General features: G+C 37.9%; 1 protein-coding gene across 6 annotated transcripts in view; it reads right to left on the bottom strand.

Moving 5' to 3' along the window:
- CDK13 (cyclin dependent kinase 13) overlaps nucleotides 1–17,588 on the bottom strand; it is a 52,076-nt gene that overhangs the window by 23,775 nt on the left and 10,713 nt on the right. For all 6 annotated transcript variants that reach the window (XM_066992196.1, XM_066992195.1, XM_066992192.1 and 3 more), the window contains exons 2-5: nucleotides 15,960–16,565; nucleotides 12,294–12,464; nucleotides 11,885–12,024; nucleotides 6,819–6,989 (exon numbers count right to left, since the gene is read on the bottom strand). In XM_066992196.1, coding sequence (XP_066848297.1) covers nucleotides 6,819–6,989; nucleotides 11,885–12,024; nucleotides 12,294–12,464; nucleotides 15,960–16,565 — 1,088 coding nt within the window. The remainder of the gene's footprint in view (nucleotides 1–6,818; nucleotides 6,990–11,884; nucleotides 12,025–12,293; nucleotides 12,465–15,959; nucleotides 16,566–17,588) is intronic.

Consider the following 17,588-nt stretch of genomic DNA (forward strand, 5'->3'; position numbering starts at 1 on the left):
TTTAGTTTAACTGCAACAAGCACCATATAAAATGCCACAAGGACTTATTCCTCAAAAAGGAAAACAGCAGACAGAAGAATCATTCTTTCCTTTATGAGGCCATGATGTTCGATAGCTTGGAGGTTATGTCTTAATATGACTCTGTTTCATGCTAACTTTGCCCAATATCCACATTTCTGGAAGCAATGTCATAAAAGCACCTAACGCTTTGTTTCAATAGTGTATGCAATTCAAATGAACCCACAGTTACTTATTTGGCTTTAACGTTACTCTTTTTATTGCTATATGTTAAAGACCTGCACTCCCTGATAAATAGAGTACCTGTGGGGCAGCAGGCAGCCTACAGTCCATTTCCACGTGCTGCAAGAGAGCACCGAAAGGGATGTTGTGTCTTTGCCCACTTTCCTTTGCTAATACATGCAGCTGATCTCCATTCCTTCATCTACCAAGATAATAGGAATCCTTATTGTTGACAGAGCAGCAGCTAGAGCAGCTGAAGAGTAAGAATATTGCCTACTTCTGAATATGGGATAACAGATAGCAGCCTAATCTATTAAGGAAGTACAGAATAAATAAAGGAGATTCGTGGATGGAAACAACTCTAGCCTTACTCCTTTTGTCTGCATTTAGAAAAACTCATCCTTTAGACCACTTCGTTAGTTAAGATGGATAAGGGTCAGAAAGTGAGATACTGGTTTAGAATAACTGAAGGATTAACACCTCTCCTTTTCCTGTTCATACATTTCCAGTCGTGAATCTCTAAAAGTAATACAGTTTTCTCAATCAAAACACTAAATGAGCTGGACTATATATAATGCTGTAGAGCTATGCATACAGCATGGTAAGTCTACAAAATATGACAAAATCTATTATATATAAAGCATTTTCTGATGGGCCAAACAACCTCAAAAAACATACTTTGCACTTGTAAGTCTGTTTTCAGACTGCCATCAACTCAAAACAAATCTGAGAAAGCAGGACATCAAGTTACGCATCTGTTTCCAAACCAAGATACAAGTGCTTAGAGCAAAAGATGAAGGGGGATAATACAAAAACCTAAAAAGATTACATTTGGAAAATATTAGCTTACAAGCTGTTATTTCACGGGGAAAGTGTTTGGGGTTCTTCAAAATGTCTGATTAAAAACAGATCAGAGGAACTGAGAGACCAGAGATGCCTTATTATGTGATAATCTTAACTCAATCCTTGTATATATGCATTACAGGAGTACCCTGAAAAATAAGAATGCTTTGTAAAGGGAGCCCTGCCTCATTCCATGAGTGGTGCATACAGTGCTGAGTTGTTGAACAGATTTTCATTTCACTAATAAGCCTCCTCAGCTTCTTCTCTGCTTTACATAGATATTTTTTGCTTGATTGATTAGAGATAATTGGATTGTATTTACTCTTCCATTTCCTTAATGCTCTTCCTCCAGGACTCATGATATACTGTATTCCAAGATGGTTTTAAACACACAATTGTATAAAGCGAAGCTTGAAAATTAAAGAAGAAATCATCCAACAATTCCTTGAAGTTACAGCGCTTTTAGAAAAACAGACATGCATCTTTTCTTTCTACTTGGGTCATAAAAACCTATTTACTAATACTAATTTGAGAAATACCAAAGATGTCTGTGAATTAATCATCTTAAGACTAAAGAAAGCATCACTGCCATATTTGTTTTTCCATGCAGGTATCACAAGACAGAACAAGTCTTTCTGCTTAAGACAGTCTAATAAAACCAGAACTTTTCTGCTGAAGACTAATTAATTCCAAACCAGAGTTCAGTACAGCTCACAGAAATAGAAAGGATCACTCAGGCAGTCACACTACTCTGATAAGTTACCGGTAGTGTGAAGACTTTGGGTAAAAAGTTTCTATCAGCTATTTCAGGAGCAGCAAGGCAAGCTATAGATCATTAGAGGTTTCTGAATTTGAAATTGGTTTGTTTTTGTAAGCATTGGGTATAACAGCCTAAGCTCCAACAAGCTGCTTTGCAGGCAGGAGGATCAGAGAGGAGGCAGCAGGATAACTGGAATTTGAGACTGCTTGAGCTGGAAGCGAAACAAGCATGGGAACAGAGGAATTTTGACACCTAAATACCCTTTTACACCAATATACATGCAGAAATACAGTGACAACTCCTCAAAACAGAGAGGATACAAACTCCTGAATTCACCAGAGATGTTCTCCATCTTGCAAGCTGACCATGACCCATCAGCAACTAAAGAAAAAGCAGCCCTTGGTGTCTTGCCCAACAACAAATGCCTAGAGGAAGAACCATTCTTTCTTCCACAGATGTCTCTCTTTTTGCATTGTAATACTAAAAGAAAGTTCCCACAGCTGGGTCAGCATTCATCTAATTTCACTCACCAACAAGAAAACAACATATCTACTTAGATCTGCACTTTAGCAGCATCTCTTCAGTCATTCACTCAACCATAAGAGCAACGCAAAACCAAAATGCAGTGTTTTTGTCTTTTAACCCTTCTGAACGACTCCAGGCAGTATGTATTCACTGAGTTTTCCATTTCCTAGCAGACTTCCCAGGAAGCCCAGTTCAAACTAGGTACAACAGGAGTAGAGAAAATCCTGTAGTCAAGCACTCCGATGACTGACTGCATGATTGCTGTCACGGACTCCTTCCAAACAGCAAGCTTTCAGACAAAGTACTCCTTGATGGCTACGAGAAAGTAACTAGCTAGTCATATAACAAAGTACCACAGACTTGGAGTCCTTTTGATAAGTGCAGGACAGTACTGTTGGGATAGATACTGACTTCAGGCCTAAAAGGGTCCATTGTTTTTTGTACTGCAAATTCAAAATTGAACCTTGCTAAAATAGCTTAGATTTCAGAATGAATTATAGAAACAGCCACACGCAGTTCAAACACTCAAAAAACCCCAAACAAATAAGCTCCAGTGTTACATACATTTTTTGATCAGAGTCTTCCATGCAAAATTATGTTTTCCCTTGGGTTAGCAAGTGAAAACTGCCTCTTCCAGTTAAGAGGAAGACAAGCCAGTCTGCATGTGTCAATGTGGTTTTACATTCAGAATAACAACAGGTAGGGCAGGCACTCTGTGTGTTTAGTTAAAAAAAAAAAGATTGTGGCAGTTCCAAAACTAGACTGATCAAATGCAAACAGCTCACAGCTGATAAACAGGCAACTAAGCATTAGAGGACCACCTCAGGTGCACAAAGAAAACAGAGAGAGAGACCTAAGAAATTCCAGTCATATGAATGACAGGCTAATCAAGAGAACACAAACCAGAGCTGACAAGCCCAGGGTAAGAAAGGCCTTTTCCTCTTGCCAACTTTGACAAAATGGTTCAAATAGTTTGTCATAGGACTATGAATAAATATACTTAACAAATAGTTATTTTAATCAAACATTGCTTTCTTCAATCACTATTGCATAGGTAACATAACACAAACTCTCAGACAAAAAAAATAATGAGAGGACAAAGAGCTTCTGCAAATTACAATCCTGCTCCAAACCCAGCTACAAAATGACATGAACTGAAGCTCATGGATATAAACCCCAGTTAATTTGAACTACCATCAAACAAACAGGAAAAGTGAAGGAAGAGTACAGTTGGCAGCAGACTTGGTCACAAGTATCAACGGTATCAGGTTGCTTCTATTACCATGAAAGACTGACACCCACAACTACTCCTGTACTGGCTCACTGTGAGAACATTTTCAATAAGAATAACCAGAGTTCTGTGATTCAGAAAAATATTGAGTGGCATGAAGTGGGTCATTGGTGTTATCAAGCCAAATAAGGCTCAATGTCCTCAGAGAAGCAGAGGAAATTTTAACAGTATGTTCAGCAGATTTTTATTTATGTAATCAACTTAATCAACTGGTACATAGACAAACATACAAGACAGAATACAAACTATGAGTCATGTGTCCCATCCCTGAGCTTATGTGTAAGCTCTGAATGACAGGAAGGGGAAGAAAAGCCTATATTCAGATAAACCACTAGAGAAACATACAGAACAGATACTCCTTCTTACCAAACCCAAGACATGTGTTCTACCCAATAGGATTGTGCATCAGAATCAAGATGCTACACTAAATCAGTAACACTGTTCTCCAACTTTACCATCAAGCACGTCTCATGCACACTAAAGACTATAAAGGTAAAAAATTCAGATCTTCAGTACAACAGATCCACATATATTCTACATAGCTGTGTATGTTCCCAGTTTATAAACACTACGATGCCATTTGCTGTGCTGCATTTCCATTGATGAAAATACTCTTAACACCTGCAACTCACTGCTCCAATGTGTTACATTTCCTTTTCTCATGGTTGGCCTAGAGAGAATAAAACAAATCCTTTCTATTCAAGCTACTGCTATTGTTGAGTTTACATCCCAAGCTGGTCAGGGTAAAACATAAGATATATTTTTCTTCCACTTTCTTTAGAAGTAAAATACTGTTGAAAATATCACAGAAAGACAGATACTCAAAAGTTAGGAAGACATACATTTTTAAGCGACAAATCATATAACACAGCTCAAAGTATCAGGACAAAGTGGTACAAGCCACTGCTGGTTTGCAAACCAATGTTAACATCTTAAAAAGCATCCTTAAAGCACACACTGTATAAAGAGTGCCCGATATTTAATTACTACATATGCTGCATTTCGAATTACTGAAATCCCAATTAAAAAATAAAGAACAAAAAACAAACTTAAGTGAACGAGTAGATGAGTAACAAACAGGTCAGGAGATGACAGGCAACCTTAGACCAAAATTAACTTCACTAACTAGAAGAAAGTGTGTTGGCAGAAACAGTCTCATTCCCTACTTTCATAAATGAGATTTCAGAAGGGTTTTGTAAGAACTATATTCCAAAGCTAAGATACTCATAACACGCACTAAGCATAAGCATGTTCATGAAAGGGCAAAACACTTATTCTACTGTAATTTCTGCTTCAATAAGACATGTTACTACCACTTGCATGTTCACAGTGGTTTACCATGAAAATGACTGAACTTCCCATTTGCTTTCGCTCCCTACGTAGGCTACAGCTTGCCCCAAACTACTCAGCTATAAATCTCCATTTCACAATGAAATACTCATTAGAGAAATACAGACTGCAGGAGCCCAAAAAAATAAACAGCTTCCATCTTTTCAGAGAAAAATCATAATAGCAGTCTTATTGCCATATTAATGCTTTCAAGAGTCTACCAAAAGCTAATTTTATTCTTGTATCTCCAGAGAAGCCCCTTCTCGTGCAATTTTCTGAAAATGTAATTGTTTTAATAAGCTGTTAAACAGGAATGTGAAATTAAATTGAAAGCAATATCAAAAGCACAAATACAGACTTAGACAAAAAAACACATTTGAAATTAATGAGAACAAGTTTGAAATGCACCAAAAATTTTACAACTCAGTCCTAGACATTGCACCAAGCAGAAATGGAGAAAATTAATTAATGAGACTCTAATACTTAAGTCAAGGTTCAATGTGATCTCATTCACCAAGTAGGTTAGACCTAATTAAAACTCAGTACATTTCACATGGAAAGCCTAAGCTAGCTGTTGCAGAATCAGAGTTCAAAGAGGGTGCTGACCACTGAACCTGCACATATCTAGAGAAACTGTTTTGCTAGATGCTTTCTACTTTTAAATGATAAAAAAAATGACAACACTGTATTTCCTCCAAAGTATGCTACTTTCTAAAGAGACTAGAAAAAGAACTTAATTCCTGTCTTACTCTGTCAACCATCTTCTGACTTATGACAACATCACCTGGTGTTTCTGCTGCCTATGTAGTACATTTATTGTTTTCTACCCACACTGGTGCTAGACATGCTGTATGGAACTCTGGGTGGGAGAACAGGGAAGCAATACAGGTTACACACTCCTAACACCCCTTTCAGCCAGCCCATGCATGGAGATGCCCACAGGGCACAAAAATACCCCCGAATGATAGGTTTATAAGACTTGTAGCTAGAAGAAAATGGCCTCCAAAGACAAAATGACCACTTTTTTCAAACAACTGCTTGGTATCAAAAGTACCACGCAGCAACACTGCACAATTTCCATTGTTTACTTGATTCTCCAGGCTAAGGAGGTTGCAGTAACTCAGACAAGCCAGACTTAGCACTGAAGAAACCAAAATATTAATGTTAATAGCAGAACGGTTACATTATTTACTTTCTTGCAGCTTAACAGGATGTAGCAGAAAAAGTGCTAATTTCAGGAATAATACTTTAACTAAATCGGAACAAATGTACAAGTAGCCATTGTTCCTAGTTAGTCATCTCTTCTTTCAAAGAGTGCAAGCCTTCAATTTAGGCAAAAAACACTTTTATCGTTCTGTCCTTCAACACACATGCCTAACTCTGAAAAAAATGGAATGAAACAAAATCCAAACAAGACTAACACCTAGAGTGAAACATCGCTTCAATGTTGAGCCTTCAATATTCCAAATTGTATGAGAAAACGCTGTGAGGAAAGTAAAAGGCTAAAAAAAAACTCACATATAAGAGCTTCCCATTGTTGCTGGTCTCCTTAATCCATGTGTCACAGTCAAACATCTGTTTCTCAAAACTGGAATTAAGTTTTTTTTTTTTACTGCACAAAACATTCAAAAAATATTTTTTTTTTAATCAGCAAAAGGCATAGGTGAGTTAAGTGAAGGACTTCTATCAGTAATTAAGTCACAATCATAACCCCTTCTCAAGTGTCACGATTTCCAACTTTTTTTTTTAAATGAAATTTCAGTTCCAGCATTGCAGCCTACTGCATTAAGAACAGGGTCAGAAAGAGCTACCCTGTGCTAGCATGCATACCTTTATCTTTCTTGAAGTCCAAAGCATCTTCCTTATCTGTCACTATTTCCTTCATGTTGATAATGCTTTGGTGATTAAGCTGTCGAAGAATCTTAATCTCCCGAATAGCTGTAATTGGAAACCCTTCTTTTTCATTATCCAAACGCACTTTCTTTAGTGCCACCATTTCTCCTAAAAGAAAATGCAAATAAAAAATATAAAATTAGCAGTTAATCTATAGGATTTAAAAACCCTTCCCAACTGTTACTATTTCTGAATTGAGACAGTAAACTAAACAGTTAACATTTTGGTGCCTGTATCAGTGCCATGCTGAACAGAAACAAAATTAACCACTGTTGAGAAATAATCACACAGAGAGGCAAAATTATATGTATTAGTTTTCAACTAACTGTTCTAAGACCTATCTTCCTCCTGTGTACATCTCTTACCTGTGTCCTGATCTTCCACGCCTGGTCTACCAATTACCCCCTATGTAACGGTGATTATTAACAGCAGCTTTAGCAACATAAGCCTATGCCTGCTATGGATTTATGAGTACTGCATCACCACAGCTCAGAATGCAGAAGAAAGTTCTTGTCTTTCAGTGAGAAACGTGTTTTACAAAGACCTGAAGAGTTACCACATAATAGTTGTGGTTGGAAGGGACCTCTTAAGATCATCCAATCCACCCCTCCTGATCCAGCAGGGTCAGCTGGAACTGGCTGCCCAGGGTTTTACTACCAACTGTTCTTCTTAGGTACAAGCTGTCTGTAAATATATTTACACCCACAGCTTTTCAGTGCAAGCACTGAAAGTCAAAAGAATTCAAACGTTTATGTTATTTTAATACAGTACTTGCAGAAGTGTAAGCAACTCTTCCTCTACGTGTCTCCCATACATCCCTAAGAAAAAAAAAAAAACATCCTTGCCTCAGAACTCCCCAAACCCCTCCTTCAGACTTGGAAGGATGCAGTTTGCTGATGTACAGTCATACAGATAAAATATGCTGAAAAACAGCTACAGATAGGTAATCTTCCTCTCAAGCGGTTATGTATATATTCACATTCCAAGCAACACTAAACAACACTGCTCATAAAACTCCAGAACAGAGAAGGTTATCAGAGATACTGGTTGAACAACCCTTTAAGAGAACTGCTCTCTCAAGAGCTTAATCAGAAAGGACGAACAAAGATTGATGCATACCATGGGAATCGGGGTGTTCTACAAGGAGGCCACCAACAGCAGTGCACAGTCACAACCTCCTTTGCTGTCTTGTAACTTAAGTAGGAATTAGGCTCCGAAACAGTCCCTTATGTTTTAACCAATCCACCAAGTGAAGTAAAAAGCTTTCCTGAATACTTTGGTTTTTGTTGACAAAAAGAGTGTGCCTCACATGTTGAAGAACAAATACAAAATACAAGAGCAAAGTTTCAGAAATGAGTTGCTAAGTCAAAAAAAAAAGTGCAAACTGATTCCTCACCTCAGCAGGTTTCTGACAACAAAGTGGTCCCCCCTAAAATAAGGGAACCCTGCTATTACACTTACTGAAAAAGTGACTACCTCAGGAAAACTTCATCAGAAACGAAGGAGGAAAGAATCGGCCATCGGTTCTAATCACCCATCCAGATGACGTGAACTGGTGAAGATCCCATTGAGGAATGATTGTTGAGAGAGGAAAAGACTTGCCAAGCTATTCAGCTATTTTGTTCTGAGATGGCAGAGTAGCAAACATTCTTCATTCGTTAGCAAGTTCAGGGAGAAGATGGCCACCAAAATGGAGCAAATAAAGGTCTCTTAGTCCTCTTTAGCTATAGCTTCAAGGGATAGGAGCAGATAATCAAGCAACATACCTCACGTATGTAAAGTTTAAGGTTGTCTGAGAAGAAAGGAAGACATTTGGGACTGAAAGGCACAGCCTATGCCAGCACCCAAAAACCCTCCAAAGGCAAAGGCAAAAAGATTACCACTGGCATACTGGGACGTGCTGTACAGATTAGCATGGGCACAAGAGGCATAGAAGACACACCCTGACTGGAAGGGTGGGCACAGAGGGGCCTCTGAGGTGCTTCTTCAAATAGCAGGAGGCACGGCACTGAGGAACTCTGGCCACCAGGAGAGCACAGTACCTTTATCAAAAACTTCTCTTGCTATCAGAAGGACTAAGATACCAGTAGCAGCAGAAGCACTTGGGACTCAGGAGGAGATAACTTGGAGAAGGAAATGTATGTTATGAAAAACACCTACCAGGATGTTTTCCTCTAAATGCAATGCCTCTGATGACACATTTTCCCTCAAAGTAAAGATCTTATCACGTAGACTGATTCTTGGTGGGCATACGATGCAGAACCACAACTGAGGAATTTTGTAACTCCATGGCAGTCAGGAGAATATAAACTCCAGTACTGATAAAGTAAGAACCCTATAACCCAGGCTCCTGATCATATCTTTACCAATACACCAGCAAAGTTGTTAAGTCCTGAGGCAGCACTGAGAAATAACAATTTTGTTCAAATTCTCATGCATGTATCTGGAGAGAAATACTACAGTTTAAGATATAAGGCAGACAACTAAAGAGTTCTACTACTTATCAGTATACTTTCTACAAACAGAAGTGTCACTGTTACGTTTACAGTGAGAAGAAATTTCCCTCATTTATTTTATTGCAGGATGGCCTGGATGAAGCTAGATTCTGCAAAATAGCAGATGTATGATCTAGCCATGATTGAGGATATCTAAAAAATGTATGCCGGCTCAACCATTTGGGGTTCTTGGGGAAGCTTACTGACAACACAGCTATCTATGTTAGCTCTAAAAAGGGCTTATTCTGCACCACTGTGCATAGCACACATGCAATATGTAATGTTCCAGTATGACTCAAGACAAATTCAGCTGGAAATTAACACAGAAGCAACAGAACAGGATTCATCAGGGCTAATAATTTGTGACATCTCTAGAGGAAGCTAAGGTAGACACATGGACATGGCGATGTGAACATTCAGGTTCACACTGTGGTGGTCCCAATAAAGAATTAATGGAGAGGGCTCACAGACTATAAGCATGCATAGTCAAGCTCTTCCCTTATGCAAGTGATGGAAAATAGATATTACTATTGGAACTCAAGAGGCTCAGATGTTATCTACAAACTCCTAATAGATTTATGGACTTTTACGGCAATCCATCAGACAGCAAAATTACAGCAAGTTGCCCCATAAACTGGATGTGAGAAGAACTAGGGCTGTGATAAGGAAGAAGGAAGGAAGTAGATCCCAATGTTGTAGCTTTTGTCTCTAAGCATCTTACTAATGCAGCAAGACCTGTTCTTAAACCTCATAAGGTATTGACTCTCAGATCATACCAAAAAGATGAGATGGTGTAGCAAACAGTAAGGGAAGCAGTAATAACACAGGATCTAATGAAATCTTTGTATCTTTTGAATTTCTATAAAAGAATCATTGTGCAATTTTCTAGGCACCATGAAGCTCTGTTCCAGAAAAGACAACAATGCAGGTACTGGAGATCACCGTAACATCAGAAGCTGCAAAATTAGAGTAAACAGACTCTAACCTTTATTCATTTTGAGCGAAGTAGTTGTGCAAGGAGCAAGTGCTGCAAGCACAGAACACATTCAAATGCTTTGATAAAATTCATCAGTAGCTGTTACAGCCTAAGGGGCAGGACAGATGCCATTGTAGAGAAGTGCAAATTCTCCTTTGCTAGCATTTGAAATATCCAGACCATGGATCCAAACACACTCCATTCTCAAAAGCCATGTGAGAATAGCTTTTTTTTTTTTTTTTTTAAACGTGTGGCATCAGCTTTGGACTGGTCTCCAAAAGAACAGCTTTGCCCACTCTCTTCAACATACTTGGTTTGAAAGCCCACTGCAGAGCCTGTTAAAATGTAGCTAAAGGCCGTGATGTCACTCCTTACACAGGATTTCAATTCAAGGCTGGGTGGAAAGGTGGAACGTTTGCTGGAATTATACAGACCCATTCAATACAGAAAGCAACAAATTCTACTAGAGGTAAAGAAATGACTGCCACACACACACAACCTGAAGCTGCCAAAGAGGCCGATCTGGTTATGATGGGATTAGAAATTTAGCTGTGCAAAGAACAGGACAGCAGAAAGAAGCTCCTAACAATGATTTGCAATGGCTCCAAAGGAAGGAAGTAAAAAAGTAAGATCTGTGACAGCTCAGCTTAAAAACTAAAGTTTGCAAACTCAGACAAGCACAGGTGAAGAATGGAAAAGAAAGTGTAATTACATTGCTCATTCTTCTGGAGACCAGAAGGAACTGAGGCTGGTATATGATCCTATGTGCTTCAGTTACTGAAGTAGAAAATTATACCCTATTCAAGGCATGTACAATTAAGCCAGAAGGGCAAGCAGTCAGAGAGAACTACTAATTGAACACAAAACTAGCAAGGTATAGCACATGTGAGGAAATAAATTTCACTGCATTATCTACTTAGAAGTGGTGACAACATTCCTGCATATCATAATGGTGACTGCTTATTTGAGCATTAGTTTTACACGATATTTGTAAGTTACGTTCCTGCAAGAAAAATACCTGATATGCAACACTTCAGGCCGGCATGGCACAGAGATACCTTCTCTTCCTACTGCCAGCTAGTGTTGATCAGTGTACAAAGAAGGAAAACAGCTAAATCTTCTGCATAGTTCCTTTCACCCTTGCAGCCTTTTTATAAACTTCGTTATTCTGTACCACCCTGTCTAGGGTGCCGTTTTGTGTCCCCTGAGTATTTACCCTCTTGTCTTTACTTCTTCAATCGTGTACAGAGCATCAAAGCTCTAGAAATAACACATGGAAATTAATACCCCTCAGCTTATGCTTTCAACCACAACTTTACAGATGAATGACTTTCCAAGGCAGAAAAAGATTGACTTTTTATTCAGTTTTTAATTTAGACAAAAGCTAGATTGAAAACAAAATATATAATGCAACTAAAAATTTTCAAACCACTGGGGGGGGCGAATACCAGATTTTATTTAATTATAAAAACAAAACCCCCAAACCCCACTGACTTCGAAGTGCAATATTACATTTATTTTTTTGAACCTACCTGTGTCTTTATCTCTGGCTTTGTAAACTTGCCCGTAAGTGCCTTCACCAATAATACCAATGATATCAAATTTATCCACACAGCGCTTTCCCCAGTCTATTTCTTTTTCTTTTGTTTCACCATGTCGTGGTCCACATATTCTAGAAAACAGTAAGAATCTCTAAGAATACAGGTGATATGTCTAAGGATTATTTTAACTGTGAAAAAAATCAATAGTAAATATTCCTGAGACATTACTAGACAACCCTTACTACTACTATGGCAATAAACCATGTAGCTTGATTCAAGCCTCAGTAGTATCACGGAAGTCATTACAAAGTAGAAATGGTTTTAATAGAATACATTTTTAAGAAACTTATCACTTCTGTTTCCATTATAGACTTTAATATAAAAACTGTAATAAACATACTTTGGTCTTCTCTTGCTGTGTAACTGAACTGCTGGTTTCTTTTCTTCAGGACTTTTGGCTAACTCTGCTCCTCCAGGCAACTCAGGTGGAAGTGGCAAGTCTGCAAGCAGGTGGCGAAGTTTCTTCTCTGCTTCTTTAACTGTCTTCACTGAAAGATTCTCTCGTAGGTTACTAAAAAAAAGGCACAGTTCTGCTACTATGTTGAACACAGTACAATGATATTAAAATAAAGAAAACCTACCGGATTTCTTAAAGTGTGTTCTAGGCTGTTAACGCATCAACATTTAAAATCTGTGCTTTTAGAATTTGCAGGAATTAGATTTGTACTTTACAAATGGCTTGCAAACAGCTGGCTGATGCACAACTGACTACCAAAATGCTAAAGAAAATGAAATCAGATGTTCAGACTTCACATTCCTGATGAAAGCTGAAGTTGGATGACACAGCAAGCCTTAACAGCAAGAACAACAAGCCCATCTGGGTTCCAGGCCAGACTTCTGCCATGTGATCTTTTTTCCTTTTCCCCAAGCCTCTTAGAAGCTCAGGTGCTGCCAAGTATCAACAGCGGTAAAATCTGTACTCTGACTTCTCATATAAAAGAGCAGATTATCCTAATCCAATTCACTACAACATTACTCTCTAGAGATAACTAGTTTCACGGTTACAATTACTGCAGGGCATTATGAGGCATCCATACCATGCCATTTACAGATTCCAATCTCATACATTTGCTGAAACACTCCAGATTCAACATGTTCTTACTGATCAGCATGCAAATGAAGTGGGAAAAAAATCAAGTGGAAAACTGACTAAATGTTTTTCTGGTTTACTGATGTCTTTAAAAAACAAACAAATCGAACAGGGAACACATCCTGAGAGTCAATCTCTGTCTTGAGGAGAATCCCCCAAACACACAGCAAGGTATTCCTACATCAGTTACTATAAGCAATAATTCTAGAAATGCTCTTTCCGTTCTAATGGGAAATTTTTGAGCATTCCCTACGATCTGCAGGATTATTCTTTTTTTTAAGATGTGTGCCTGTTTTTATCAGAACTTCCTTTAGTTTAGCTACATTTTGCTGTTACAGTATATACCATAACTTTACACCCATGACCCTCTCTGTATGTTTTGTAATTACATTAACTGTTTTCTGAAATTTAAAGAGAGAATGCTACCTCAAACTTTGCCACTGTGTTAATAAACCTTTTTGTCATGCTCTGAGGGTGTATTTTCCAAGGTAGCTGCATTTGCCAAATCACAGTATTCTACTGTCAGCATCCCTCTCTGGGAACCTGTTCTGGAGGAGAGGTTTTCCTACAACTTCATATCTACCTCGTCTCATAGGTAAAGTAGAGACTTCTGTAAATAGAAAGATCTTACTACCTCCCATCATGGAGAATGAGCATGCTCTTTCTTACATTAATTGCAATTACTGAGCTTTATATATATTTAAATAAAGCATACCAGTATTTTGCTGATGTCTATGCTTTGCCATGAAAACAAAACCCTTGAGTGTCTCCTACCAGTGCCTGAATTAAAAGAGGTATCTGAAGGAAGCTCATGCTGTCCTCATCACAAATATAACGGTCAGCATGCTATAAGCCACCTTGAGCAGAGCAAGTAATTTTCAGGGTCAAGAAAAATTCTTATTTTTGAAGTTCAAATATTTGCATTTCTCTCACAAATTCTGCCCTCAAACTTTCAGTATTAGTGGGAGTACAACGTGTGAGAGGTTCTGAAACATTTTTAAAAGCCATACATGAAAACAGGGGCAGCCAAGAGCTGCCTTCTTTTCAGGTCTGTTAAATTACACACTGTTGACCACTGGAACAGTTTTCCCTTTCAGCTATCCTCGACAGTGGTTTCACAACACTGCTGTTCCTTTAGGTAGCTCATTTGTGGTTTTATCAGATTCCTACTGAACTTCACAACTGACACTACATTAAGTTCTGCAGAGTATCAAGCTTGCTTTGTTGGCAAAATTTCCCCATAGTAACTGAGTCTAAGGCAAACACCTTGGCCCTTCTTCCTCCCAGAAATCGTAGATCATTTTCTTTGACGACATAAGGTTCGTCATGACTTGTGATCATAACCATTCTGACCTGAAGTTCATAACCTCCTAAAAGCAAAACAAAACAGAGCATAAATGACATCCTATTATTTGTCATTAATCTTTCTAATGAAGTTTGTTTGCAAGCATTAAGTTTTGTCTTTTTTTTTAAAGGAGAACGAGCCCAGTGCTGATAGAACTGTTTAACTGTAGTTCAACTATTCCGCACAGTTTAACTATATGAAAGACATTACATTAAAAAAATGCTAATAATGAGAAGCCATGTGCCAGCTTCAGGTGGAATCCCATTTCATGGTACCACAGTTAACGCTGCAAAACCAGTTAAAATAGTAAATCTTCCTCTCAAACAACAGTGGCAGAAAGCCTGTTTACCTACAGAGGATGGTTTTGTTCTAAATTTAAATGCAAGCATCCATTCACCACACAGATGTAATTCTGAACAACTGGAATGACATTTGCTGGAGTACTGAAGGGCAAGAAACACAAGTTCTCTTTTACTGCTAAGAAAAATCTAATACCTTTTAAAGTTATATTTACTCACCAAGCCCTCTGCATCGTAATGTTTACCAGTGCATTAAATTGCTGGCAAACACAGAGAAGCATTTACACCACTAGCTATAACAGCTTTTACTAAATACTACGATTTACAAAGAGCAAGAGAAAACAGACTACTTTCACAGATATAGAATATGAAATAAAGTTTTTCAGTATTTCTTGAATTTCTTTTACAGTTTTGTTTACAGATATATCAAACTTAAATCAGTTATTACTTCAATGCAAAGAAACTGCTTTGCTTGTTGTGAGAAGTTGATCTCTCCTATACACGTCAGAGACCAGTAATACAATGAGTAATACCAAAAGCAACTTTTTTCAACTTCATCACCAAAACCAAAGAAAAACGGTCGATTACAGCTCAATAGCATCATTTTCCAACACAAACCACAGCAAGTATTCTCTGTTAGGACAACGAAGAGACTCAATGTAGCTTAAACTCAGGTGACATTTGGAATACAGACCTGAGTTTCTTCACTACGGTCCAATTTTTATGCTTCAAAGTCAGCACAGATTACAAGCCATGAACCTCACTTCACTTATACCATAAAGAATACCAATCTCTGAAATAAATTACATGAAAATAACACACATCTATGATTTTAGGAAAATAATTGCCATCCAAAGGGAAGAGAATCTTTACCCCAAAACCCCATCTTATTAAAAGATTTTCAGATATTGCTACATCTTTTCCCCAGAACTATGCCCACATTTGCACTGAACTTGAAATCAAGAATTTTGCACATGTTATTCCCAAAGCTATTATGTGCCTGCAATTTTAAATCACCTCTAGTGTATTTTTCATTGAAAGATTCCTCCTAGGCTAAACCTTTCTTTTCAAAAAAACAGTTGATTAAATAACTTTTAACATCGCATTTCTTCAGTTCACCAGTAACTGTCATCTTAACTGAAGAGCAAGAACAAACTACTTCAGCACCCTCACCTGGCAAACAGAATTACATGTATGTTTCGCAAAGGAAAAATAAATAAATAAAGCCAACAGACAACCCCCCCCCCCAAGCAAATCTATGACACAACTCACCTATCAGTGTCTTTATCTTCAGGCAGCGTGGGAGGCAAAGGCAAGGGTGGCAGCGTGGAGGTTGGTAGTGCAACAATGCGATCCTTCTCCTTGGTTACTACACTTGGTGTACTCGGTTTGGTTTTCTCTTTTACAGTGACTGGCTGCTGTTTTACAACGGTTGTTTTATTCTCTTTTACTGCTGCAGCTTTCTGTTTAGTATTTTTGTCTGCAATTAAATTATTTTCTCCTTTAGTTTCCGGAAGCGGGGCCTTTGCTTTTGCCTTGTCATTCTTCAAATTTGCACTGCTTGTAGGAGAAGGTGCATGCTCAACTTTTATTTTCTTCAGGTCCTTTACATTGTTCACTTGAGGTGCACTTGCAGCAGTGTCAGTGTTTCCCTTGGTAGGTGTTGAAGTGTTGGAAGCTTTTGCACTGGCTTTAGCTGCCTCAGCAGCTCTTGCTTTTTTGTTTTTGTTCAGCTCAGCAGCCAGGCTACTCTTCAGAGTCAATGTACTAGGAGAGATACTCGAATGGCGACTTCTGGATCTAGACAACCTGTGTCTGCTACGAGACCTTGAATGCCTTGATGAGTACGGACTTCTGCTTCGAGATTTTGCTGATCTCCTGTTTCAGAAAAGTAAAATTTAATCACTTGAAAATTAGTCTAACTTTTCTCTCAGTGTATCTGCTGTTCTGACAAAGTACTCTTTTTAAACCAACCACTAGCACCGTGTTTACAGAATAAACAAAAATCTACAAAACAGGTTGCTAGAAAACATTAAAGATCTCTTAGATACAGTTTCTCCCAATAAAGAACTGCAAAATACTATGCTATTGGGCTAATAACATACTATAAGACAAATATGTTTCCTTTTCCTCAGTACTTAGCAGAAACAGTGTTTTCCTCTAAAGATCCTCGCATGTTACACTACTTGTGCTGCCAACATTAGTATATGCAAGATTTTAGAAAAATACAGCTGCCTACACAAGCAAAATTCAACAAAATGAAATTAATGTTACAACGTAACAAGAAGCAGCTAAACAACACTGAAAGAAGCAATTGTAGAATCTCCTTAAGTTTCACTTTTGCAGCTGTGATTAAAACGTTACCTAAGAAATAATCTAAATGCTAAAGGCTGCAATGTAACAGCTAAAAGACAGCAATAAACCTTAGTTTTTGTGTTTTGTTTTTTCAAAATTTAAATAAAGACTTCCCTCCTCTCCCTGAAAAGAAAGCACCCAGTAATTTTTTGTTCTATCTACTGAGAGGCAAACATAATCCATGAGTAGCTCTATACTACATTTGCAACAGAATAAAAAGCCTAACAGAATAGGGATAAGATTTTTTCTAAGCTGTCTACAAAATCATAGCAGGAAAACAACCTCGAATGGCAGCAGGGGAGGAATGGAAGTATCCTAACAACTGTAAAAACAAATTGTGCAAAAATACCATTTGACAGAAATTATTTTTCATTCAGTTCTTCAAAGGGATATATTAATTTTACCAGTAATAATAGTTCATGTAAAAGCAAAAAGGAAGAAACTAATTGAGATGAAGGGCTTGAGAACAAGTAGCCAAGACTGGTGCTTCAATACAAATATACAACATGTTTTTTAAATTCATTATACCATACTAAAAATAGCAAA

This window comes from Anser cygnoides, chromosome 2, assembly GCF_040182565.1.
Source record: "Anser cygnoides isolate HZ-2024a breed goose chromosome 2, Taihu_goose_T2T_genome, whole genome shotgun sequence".
NCBI lineage: Eukaryota > Metazoa > Chordata > Aves > Anseriformes > Anatidae > Anser > Anser cygnoides.